Below are 10,705 nucleotides of genomic sequence, written 5' to 3'. Positions count from 1 at the left end.
GTCAACCAAAGTAATTAAAAACCATTCGTACACGGCTGCTGCACGAAATCCAAACAAAAGCCACGGTTGTCAACATCTGTAGGCGCTTCGACCCCATCCGTATGGAAATACAGGCGGAAAGGACGCACACTCGCTACAATTTAATAAAAACATACATTAATAATTAAACACTAGCTAAAGTCAAGACTTACATTGCACGGTGCGTTGAATGGTACCCACTTCTGCGCTAAATGTGCCGCCACAGACCCGATCCTCACAGGCAGCCAAGGGCGGAATGCGATCCACCGAACGCATGCAGCCGATGAGCAGCCAATCGTTGATACATGTGTTCTGGGTTACTTGTGTACCCCCACCAACCATTGAACCGGTGGGATTATTGGAGTTGCCGGAGATGGTAAAGGAGCGCGAGCGGTTGTTCTCTAAAGAAAATATACTCGTATAATAGTAGTTCAAAAACACCATCTGAATTCGAGCTCACCAGTATCCGGACAAGCATTGTACTGTATGCTACAAAAATTACGCGCCGCGCGTACGCAAACACTATAATCCTGATTGGAGAGCTGTCTTCCCGTTACAGTGTTGAAATTGAAACTTCGTACGCGTCCACTGATGCCGGTGTAGTACTGTAGACAACCATGATCGGCTCGACTCAAACTGCCGCAGTGTATTTGTGTAACTCGTATGCGCCAGATTCGTGAAAAAGTGCCGCTCGTTATAACGGAAAGTACGATGGCGTTACTTTGACCCAAACCGGCGTCAATGTACACTGCGAAGAGAGAATTTTCTACCAAAGGATTCAAACAAAAAAGTTATTTATTTTCTTACTGTGATCACCTGACGAGGTGCCACAAATTATTGGTATCGGACTGCTGCCGGATACGAGTAGCTGATCCTGATTGCAGACATGGTTCTGTGCTTCGGGTGGTGCAATGGAAAGCATATCCAAATCGAGTCTGGAAGGAGGAAATAAAATAATTAGTTGTTTCAAAATATTCCGGTTGCTGTAGCTTTCTAACCTCAACTGACACACGTCTGGATGTATTTTCTGCACTGTGACTTGACAGCTGCCAGTGCCATCATAGACATCTGGATGGTTAGGGTTGACAAAATAGGTGGAGTTCTCGCGTATAACACCACCGCAAGTTTGTAGAACTGAAAATTAAAAAATATTTAAATTCGACATTCGAAGTTTGGAACACATTGAAAAAGTGCTTTTAGTTATAGAAAATGGTGATGGATTTTTTTTTTATTTACAAACACAACACAATCCATAACCGCCCGCGCAGGGTCCAGCTGGTATGCCAGCGCGTAGCAGACACTCTTTCTGCGGTATGCAATTGCCCTGTTCACCAGATGATGCCGTACAGGTGCCAGTACCAACAGGGACTACATTAAAGATTGGTAAAACTATAAGATGGAAATAAAATATAAACAGAAATCAGTTAAAGTATTTTAAACGTTTTTAAAGTAATCTAAAATAATATTCTTAATTCTATACTAAATTGGGAATCGAAGAAAGGAATGCAATACTTTGGGTATACAGGAAACATACAAATATGTACCGATTCTTCAATTTTATAATATCGAATTATTCGGCAGAACGTTAACCCAATTATCGAAAATCTTGTATAAATATGGTTTATAGAAGATAAGGAACTGAACCACTTTTGACACCACACCGATATATAATATAATCCGATATTAACCATTTTAGGTGAGATAAGAACTGCCACACATTAGAGAAAGCATTTGAGCAATTTTAATTTCTATCATATATTCATGATTATTATCTATTTTTAAGGAAAACAATATGGTAAACTCACACTGCGATTTCCCTTGTAATTTTAAAACATGTAAAGAGCAAGTTTGAAACAAATTTGGTTCCAATCGATCAAGTAGTTTATACGATATGAAATTTCACCTAGATAAGGGCAGTACTACGCCCATTATCCAATTTTTAAACTTAACTGAACCCTTGTATACTAACACCATACTATAACCTTTGTATAGGTTATCAGTATTATTTACGATATATCTACAAAAAGTAGATTGTTAATTTTACATTTGAGATGTTGTTGTGATTATGATTTTCGCCATTCAAAAAGCGGCTATCATGAGATCCTTCTTTTAACGTAAACTCAGCATTTTTGGAACAGTCGACACAAGACTATTGTTTCTTTCGAAAGATGCAATGTTCGTACCAACTCAGACGCCTATGTTATTTTAAACTTTCTAAATAAGGCTTCGACAAAAACAAATGTAGAATAATTGAAAACTTAGAGGCTGCAGGTATGTAGCTTTTATGCTTAATCTTTCACCTAAGGTGTTGTTTTCATAGTTTAAATATTCAAAAATTTGTCGTAACCTAATATATTACCACTCGTTTGATAAAAATTGTATATAAAGATAATGTACTGATTTGCCTTCTTGACAATTTGTTCTGACATATTTTTATCGAATTGGAAAAATAATTTGTATGTATATATCGATGAAATAATTAAGCTTTCTTTCGCTCATAAGCTAAATATTGTACAATTAACCGTTTGGAAACATTTAAATATCGCTAGATACAAAAATTAATTCAATGGTTGGGGGCCACTCGGGTTAATGTAAAAAAAAAAACTCCTGGACCGAATTTCCTGCGCAAACGGTGGCCAAGGCAGGGTTGACGGTCAAGAAAATTTTGCTATGTTTCCGGAGGTCTTGGCAGAGAATTAACTCCGACACAGCCAAATTCTTAAGTTGGCCCTATACTGTCTACAATTGTCTAAAAGAAGCAATTACCCAGAAGCAAGCAGCTGTTGCCAATAGATGAGGAATTGTGTTCCATCAAGGCATATAGTGATCTGATCTGAACAACTTATACAAAGATTGTACCATTGCTTCAGACAAAAATCCATGCCAATTTCTTGAAGATTTCTCGTCAAATGAAAAAATGTTCCATACAAGCACCTGATTCCGATCGTTCAGTTTGTATCGCAGCTATATGCTATAGTGGTCCGATATTGACGATTCCGATAAATGATTAGCTTCTTAGTTAGAAAAAGACGGGAGCAAAACTTCAGAACGTTATCTCAAAAACTGAGAGGCTAGTTCCCATATATGCAGACAGAGGGGCATGGTTAAATGGACTCAGCTCATAATGCTGAGAATTTACCTTATATATATATTTAATAGGGTCTCTGACGTTTTCTTTTAGGTGTTACAAGCATCATGGAAAACTTAATATACCCTGTTCAGGGTATACAAATAAGGGACCTGCAGAAAATAAGAAAATGGTTTATTAACAGCAGGAAGCAGAATAGTTGTATATACTTTCTTGGTCGGATATCATTTTTCAAAATAGGTTGCTTTAAAACACTGTTAAGTTTTTTACATAAGACTTCCTTTCACCTAGTCGGTGATAATCTATGCATCAGTATATCACTTTTTCAGTCAAACATACCCGCACTCCAACTCTTTTGGTTTTAAAGTCTCACACAGAGACACAAAACATAACTAGCTCAATTATGTTATACATAAAGGGCATTTTACAAAATATTTCATCTTATTTTTATTTCATTATTTTTTGGAGTTAATATAAGGAAGCACCAATATTTTTTTTATTAATACAATTTAATTCTCCGATGGTAATAGACACTATATTATTTTCTATAATAATTTGAGAAATCCATAACATTTATTATACAAACATACACCTAGGGTCACGAGCGCCTACAGACGGTATCCATTTGCTACCGAATATTATATCCTTCCACGAACTGCCCTCTTGGACTTTACACGAATTTTGCGAGAGAGTAAATGTGAACAACACGAATTTAAAGACGATTCTTATATTTAACCAACACGACAGTTTATGTTGTTGTTGGCACATCTTAATGAAACTTATTTTTATTATATTATATTATATTTAATTTTTATTATTTCTGGTGAAAATCCACTCGGTAGGGCAAACGAAATCGTACTAACGCGCCTGCGCCATAACTGCTTGAATTTATGAACGTGAGGAACATACTGTTGCCAAATGTTACAATCACAGAGTGTGAGACAAATGGTTTAATGACCGTTAACAGTGCTGATTTAATGAATTTGATAATTACAAAAACTCCATTTCACCTTTTGTACAACTAGCACTATGGTGGCTGGTGGGTGTTTGCCGCAACAGTTGGTGACAATGCGCCGATGAATGCGTCGATGGCACACGGTTGTTGACTGCAGTCACGTACAGGTGCAAATGTATGTCAGTACATTTTAATTAAAATATTAATGTTTATGGGTGGTTTGAAGAGAGTTTAACACTTCGTAAACTTGTACAATTACCAACTAATTTGTTGTTGATGTTGTAAAACAATTAGTTGCGCTACAATTAGTTGGTAGCATTGGCGTACAACTGTCGGTACTTAAATATATTTAATACCTTTATACACATACATATGTATGAATATATAATATAATATCATATATTTATTGTAATTATCTTCGTTGCATATTTGTGGATAATTTTATGTGTAGGGTTGCCAAATTTTAATTAATAGCTTCCAGTTAAGGTCCAGTAAAGGTTTAATTTATTATTAAATTTAATATTTATTGAAAAGCCTTTGTATAAATAAATTTTTATTGTTAAAAAAAAATGTTTTCAAAAGCTTTAAAATAAAAATTGTATGTTATATATTGTATTGTACTAAATGTTTTCATAATCGATGGCATTTACACTGTGGTCCTTATTAAAATATTAGTAAGTTTCGACATTTCGCCTTTCTGAGATACCACGACAATCCACCAAGAACACCTATGTAAATGCTGGTCCGGTGCACTGCGGACTATACCAACAATACCATTGAATGCCATTTTACATATACTATCTGTGGATATTGCCGACAGGTTTATTGCTGCGAAGTGCGTTTGAAGGCTCAGAATAGCCGGATATATAAAGGGGTCCGAACAGGAATATGCCGAAATTTTCTCCTACCTTAACTGTATTCCCGAAAACTGGGATCACTGCATCGTAGAGGCTACTTCTGGCGGTTTTTTCTTACATACAGACGAAGGATATGTAGAAATGGAGAATTCGCTGGAGAAGGGTTACCCTTGCCCCGAGTTGGATCTTCATTGGCGTCTTGCATTTTAGTATTGGACCAATGGATCTCACATATGCTTAGCAAGCGCAGGTCGATGATCTGCTCCTGTGCGGCTACAATATTCTTTTGGCCTTAAGTAGAACACAGGACATTTATTGAAGTATTTGCTCTTAGCAAAGTTCATTTTGCCGCAATTGTAGGGGATCTTACTGAACACTGTCCAATAGGGAATCATGTATAAAGGCTACAAACCTTGTAGAACCTGCAAGTTGTCGAAACATTATAGAGAAGGGAGAAGTGAAAGCATGCAGGCACTTTCTACTCCGTTGTCCAACCTTTGCTAGACTGATTCTGAAACACCTCGCCGAAAAAGGAGTCACAACCGAAACTGACATTAGCCGTCTCAACAAATTTGTGTTAGACTCAAAGCGCTTTGTCGATTTGAAAGGGTTTTTTGATCTATTGTAAAGAAGTTTTAGGTACCACAACGCGCCGGCTTTCTACGCTGTTACGATTGGTGCCTTAACATAACCTAACATTACCTATGTTCTGCAAGTACAGTTAAAGAGTGTAAGCTTCACCGATCCTTATGAACTTTGAGTATGTTTATTTCCTACTTTTTTATTACTTTCGACACTGAACTGTTTGTAAAATTTTCTTTTTGTATCTCTACCTACTCTAAAGAATAACCCTTAGAGATAAATGTAGTGTCTTTTCCAGACTCAATTATTTCTATAAGCTTAAATGAAATCAAAACATGGAACATTGAACCTAAACCGTTGAACTGAGTATACAATTAGTATTCTGTATTTCATTTTTGCAACAGTTGGTAACCATAAATTCTTTTTTAAATTCAACAGTTGAACGCTTATTTTATTTAGATTAACATACCATAGATATGAGATACCCACGCGTTACGCTTTGTGTGAGATTTGTCAATGTCACTTCGCTTTAATTCCGGTAGAAATGCTAGTGTCACCTACAAACATACACCACTGCATATACCAATTAAAAAAAAAAAAGATTTGTGCGTTTGTTTATTCAGATTAAATCCAGCCATTTTGTCAACACCTGCCACAACAACATTTCCCGGTGACAATAATCGCTGCTGACAACAAAACTTTGGCAATTCTCACAATTTCAACGCCTAGCGAACCGCTCGCCGCACCCAAACTGTAAATTATGACAGTGGATTAAATTCGTATAACTGTTATGAGCGCGACATTCGGTAAAATACTCCTTTAATATTTATGCAAAAGACAATAATTGAGTGAATTACGTTGTTGCGACATTATACTTTAATCGACTAGGCCTAAAGGCAGTTAAGCTTCAGTGTTGACAGTTAATTAATTTAAATTTGTTATAAAACATGTGTATTACTTTTTAATGTGTGTAGTAGGATGGAGCGAAACAATTTTTTTGTTTTTGCTCAATATCAAATTTAGGTCACTGTCAAACAAAAATTGTGTAATGCGAGTATTTTTTTAGCAATAAGAGCATAAGCAATAGGTGAGGCGACAAGTTGGAAGCAAAATTGAAATTAAATTAAACTGAACATCACCGTGAGTTAACATCACAGTGAGTTAGTTTTTGAAGAGTAGGAACTCATGCTGTCACCAATTCAAAATTGCTCAGTATTCCTACAGTGAAAGTGAATAACTTTTCGTAAAATACTAGTGCAGAAGTAGAAGTTTTTAATATGAGTTCTCATTTTAAATCAAAATAAATAATAATTCGCAAGCTTTTCACGACTTCTGAGCGTTTACACAACTTGCACTATTGAAAAATCTTAATTAAGCGGCTTTTTTCAACTCAATTATAGAATTTTGTAGAATGCTCGCTGAAACGTTATTGAAATACATTTACTTTTTATTTGATATGTGGCAACTCCACTAGAAATCAAAATTATATTCAACCTAAATACTTTTAACTTTTGCAGGGATTTTTTGGCGTCATATTATGGGCACACATTTGGTAATATTTTCAGATAAAGTTTTTTTTAGATGGCAACGCTGTATTAAAGATGCCGAATTAAATCCTCCAGCATGTTTTTCTGAAGATGTCTGGCATTTGATACACACTCTAAACAGGGTATATTCAGTTTGCCACGATGTTTGTCATATCCAAAAGGAAACGTCAGAGACCTTATAAAGTATATATAAATGATCAGCATGAAAATCTGCATGCGTTCCATTTTCTCTAAGAAGCTGCTTATTTGTTTGAACGGTCAATATCGGACCACTATAGAAATATAGCCAGAAATTTGACACGGCTTATTGCCTCAAACAATGATACAATCTCCGAAGAAAATATTCAGATCCAGTCACTATAGCATATAGCTGCCATAAAAACTGACCAATCAAAGCTCTTGTAAGGAAACTTTTGTATTTGTGAGGGGTGTTATAGCTTCCGAAGTTTACGTTTTTCCAGGTTTTAGAATATTTATAGTTTTAAATGTATATATAACAGTTAAAAAATAACTGAATACATGTAGCTTGAGTCCCATATTGGATTTTTCTTTCTTAAGCTTTCTCGAAGATCGTCGTTTTAGTAACTCCATGGACACATTTGTTAAAATAAATTTTAGAGTTACCAGGTTAAGTTTTTTTAGAGTGCATATAAATATGATTATTTTGATCATCGTTTTCTGCTCTATAGTATTGTACTTTAAAGACACACAATTTATACAGCATTTTTTTTTATAAAGAAGACATTTCTTTAACCAAATTTCTTTACCACATGGTTTATTCTCTAGATAGGTAGAAACGGAGCCATTGTGTTCCAAATCCGGTCCGTATGCCGGTTGACCCATCAATTCGATATTCTTTGCCTAACAAAATAACTTTCGACAATTCCGATGATTCTAACCCTGCCATAAAATAGTTTCAATATTTTAAAAGAAACTAGCTTTTTATAATCTTATCAAAATTTTATATTCAAATATTTGAAGGTACCTTGGAATGTTAGAGGGGATCAAGGACATATATTTTAAAATTTAACATACAATAGAGGCTTTGAGATTCGAGATTGGTATAAAAGTTTGTCAATGGCGAGAATAGGACTAAACCAACCGCAGTGCTGCTAGAATCAGAACATAGCTTTTCTACTAGCTTCCACATATTGAACTAAGATTTCTGCCTCTCTGATTTCTATATGAATAACTGTATTCTGTGATTATAGCGTATCAATTCAACGTATGTGATATCTTGATGAATTTAAATGGGCATGTTTACTCAACCCCGCTGTGGTTTGGTATCAAAAACCAATAAAATCGGTCCAGATTTATACGTTTGCGCTGAGTTTAGTTTCAGTTATTTTAAATACCTAATTCAATATTGTAAAATATTTACGCAAAACCTTAGCCATTATAAACTGTACAAATTATCTCAGAGTGTCGGTGACGTATGAGTAACATAATTCCAAATTTGCTCAATACTTCTCTAGAGAACTAAATATGTATGGTGTATGCATAAGTACATGTATTTGGAAAGAGATCGTAATGTGATTTGATAATAAGTCTTAGTAAACTTCACAAATATGATTAATTGCCTGAAAAATTGTCCGAAATAATTTGTAGGGTTGTCCTTTCATAGGTAGGACTAACATTTTTAATGTATTTATTTAAGGCTTGAGGTTGACGTCTGGTCAACTATAAACGGCGATATCACAAGTAATTTTGCATCAGATTGGAGACCGTTGAGATAAACAGAGCTATGAAATTCGCTGTAATGACCTCGACTTGGCAATAATATATATTATATATATGTCTATGAAGTGCCTTCGACAGTAAGAAGAATTAAGTTAAACTGAACAATTAAGAAAAAAGTAAATTCGAATGTAACCGAAAAATTTATACTCTCGCAATTTACAAACCACTCAAATTCAATCTTAAAACACGTATATATATGTGATGTAAATTCAATCGAAAATTTAAAATATTGGTTCCATGAGAAAAAAGTCCACCAGAGGATCGATAATCATTATATGGGTTAGGGATATGAGGTTTAGACCAAAATCTTTTCCAATTTCATTCATATTATGTTTAAGAAAACATGCCCACTTAATTTCATTACAATATTTTATCACACATTTTGACCAACATAACGGTTTAACGTCAGATGGAAAGACGTATATTATTATATCGGATTTATTGGAGTTAGGGAACGATCTGGACTGATTACATTAACATTTGGCAATACTCAAATATACTCGAGAACATGCTTCTACGCATTTTATATAGATAACTCACACACTGACCTATATATTCGGCATTACTCGGTTTGTTAGAATTAAATTAAATTAAATCATTATAAGTAGTACCATATATGGAAGCTGGGGTACCTTGCGGACCGATTTCTTGCATTTACGGTATTAAGCTATATTATATCCGATATTACACGATCACTTAATTTTGCTAAGACATGTTACATATTAACCGTTATATACGATATAAAGAAAACCGAAATTTTAAAATGTTTATATATTACGTATATAGGTCTAGGGGAGTATAGACCCGACTTAATCTATTCTGGGCATTACGACAAATCATTACCAGAAAATTATGCTTTCTGACTTAAATTAAGATACTTCAGATTGACCAATATACATATCTATCTCAATTAGGTTTAGGTGTCACATATATTCGTTATGTCACCAAAAACTTTATATGTAGTTTGTAGCAACATTTTGTAATTTATACATAATTTTCAAACCCCCAGACTTGTTTGATAAAAAAATAAACATATAACACCAATTCCGCCCACAGTTCAGTTTCCATCATTTATTCACCACTTTAAACACTTCTAGAACAATATATAAATTTTCTTATAACTCACTTAAACCAAATCACTTATGTCGAACACTCGGCGCCACCAGCAACACAAATTTCCGGACGTGAAGAATCACAGGTCAGGCCACTAGGACAACTGCCGACAACACTTCGCAACAACGCGGTACTGTTACACTGCGCAAAGGTGGTTGGAGTGAGACAAGTGAAGAGCTTGTTGCCCTTGCAGTCGCCACAAGCATTTTGTTCGGCTGCGCAATCTGCTGAGGATTCTAAGCCCGGTACACACCTCTCTGGCGAATTGGCGACGCACACCTCTCCGGCAGGACACTGGAAGATATGCGACGAATCTGGTTTACCTTTGTGGCAGATGAGAAATGAACTATCGGTGAGGCATGCTATACCGTTGACGCTGCAAGTGTTGCACTTGGCCGATGCGGGAGAGTATAAGAGGAATGTCGCGAGGAGGCAACTCTGCGGCGAAAAAAATGAATAAAAAATAAAAAGAAATTTTAGAAATAAATTTAGATCTTGTATATTACTAATATATATATAGTATATATGTATTCACTAACTATTAGAAACATTTTTGTGGAAATCATTTTTATATGTGCGTTGTAACTGTTAGCGACAACTTAATTCAACTAAACTGTGTCTTCTCGCCGTTAGCTTTATAGCAAGTTGGAAGCTTGTTAGGTCTACGTCTACCACTCGAAGGTTGCTTAGTGATAAGACAAGACATGTGTGCATGTGCGTTGATTCAAATAGCGTGAAAATAGCGAAAATAAAACAAATAACGCAAATTTCGTAAGAAATATTTTTTATCAAACGAGCCCATTTG

The 10,705-nt window shown here is 35.2% G+C and overlaps 1 protein-coding gene and 1 non-coding gene across 2 annotated transcripts; both read right to left on the bottom strand.

The window, feature by feature from the left end:
- LOC106620201 (uncharacterized) lies at positions 1 to 4,426 on the bottom strand. Its single transcript, XM_070111406.1, has 7 exons — positions 3,697 to 4,426; positions 1,255 to 1,407; positions 1,017 to 1,152; positions 826 to 953; positions 479 to 766; positions 192 to 419; positions 1 to 133 (listed from the first exon to the last, which is right to left on the bottom strand). Exons 1-7 carry the CDS (start codon positions 3,872 to 3,874, stop codon positions 15 to 17), a joined length of 1,230 nt encoding a protein of 409 aa, XP_069967507.1. The 5' UTR covers positions 3,875 to 4,426; the 3' UTR covers positions 1 to 14.
- Positions 4,427 to 9,843: 5,417 nt separating this feature from the next.
- LOC106620206 (uncharacterized) lies at positions 9,844 to 10,502 on the bottom strand (the record flags this gene model as incomplete). Its single annotated transcript, XR_011396916.1, has 2 exons — positions 9,844 to 10,338; positions 10,440 to 10,502. It is a non-coding gene; the product is annotated as an uncharacterized protein (transcript).
- Positions 10,503 to 10,705: the final 203 nt, after the last annotated feature.

The sequence above is a fragment of the Bactrocera oleae genome, chromosome 6, assembly GCF_042242935.1.
Source record: "Bactrocera oleae isolate idBacOlea1 chromosome 6, idBacOlea1, whole genome shotgun sequence".
Classification (NCBI taxonomy): Eukaryota; Metazoa; Arthropoda; class Insecta; order Diptera; family Tephritidae; genus Bactrocera; species Bactrocera oleae.
Note: the sequence above shows the minus strand (reverse complement) of the source record. Positions and strands in the feature narration are given on the sequence as shown.

What these genes read in the sequence shown, in the direction of transcription:
- LOC106620201 (XM_070111406.1), bottom strand. Translation starts at nt 3,874, where the DNA reads ATGTGCCAACAACAACATAAACTGTCGTGTTGGTTAAATATAAGAATC. An exon ending in CACCTCGTCAGGTGATCACA is followed by an intron (nt 767 to 825) that starts GTAAGAAAATAA and finishes CTCTCTTCGCAG; the next exon opens with TGTACATTGACGCCGGTTTG. An exon ending in CAATGCTTGTCCGGATACTG is followed by an intron (nt 420 to 478) that starts GTGAGCTCGAAT and finishes TATTTTCTTTAG; the next exon opens with AGAACAACCGCTCGCGCTCC.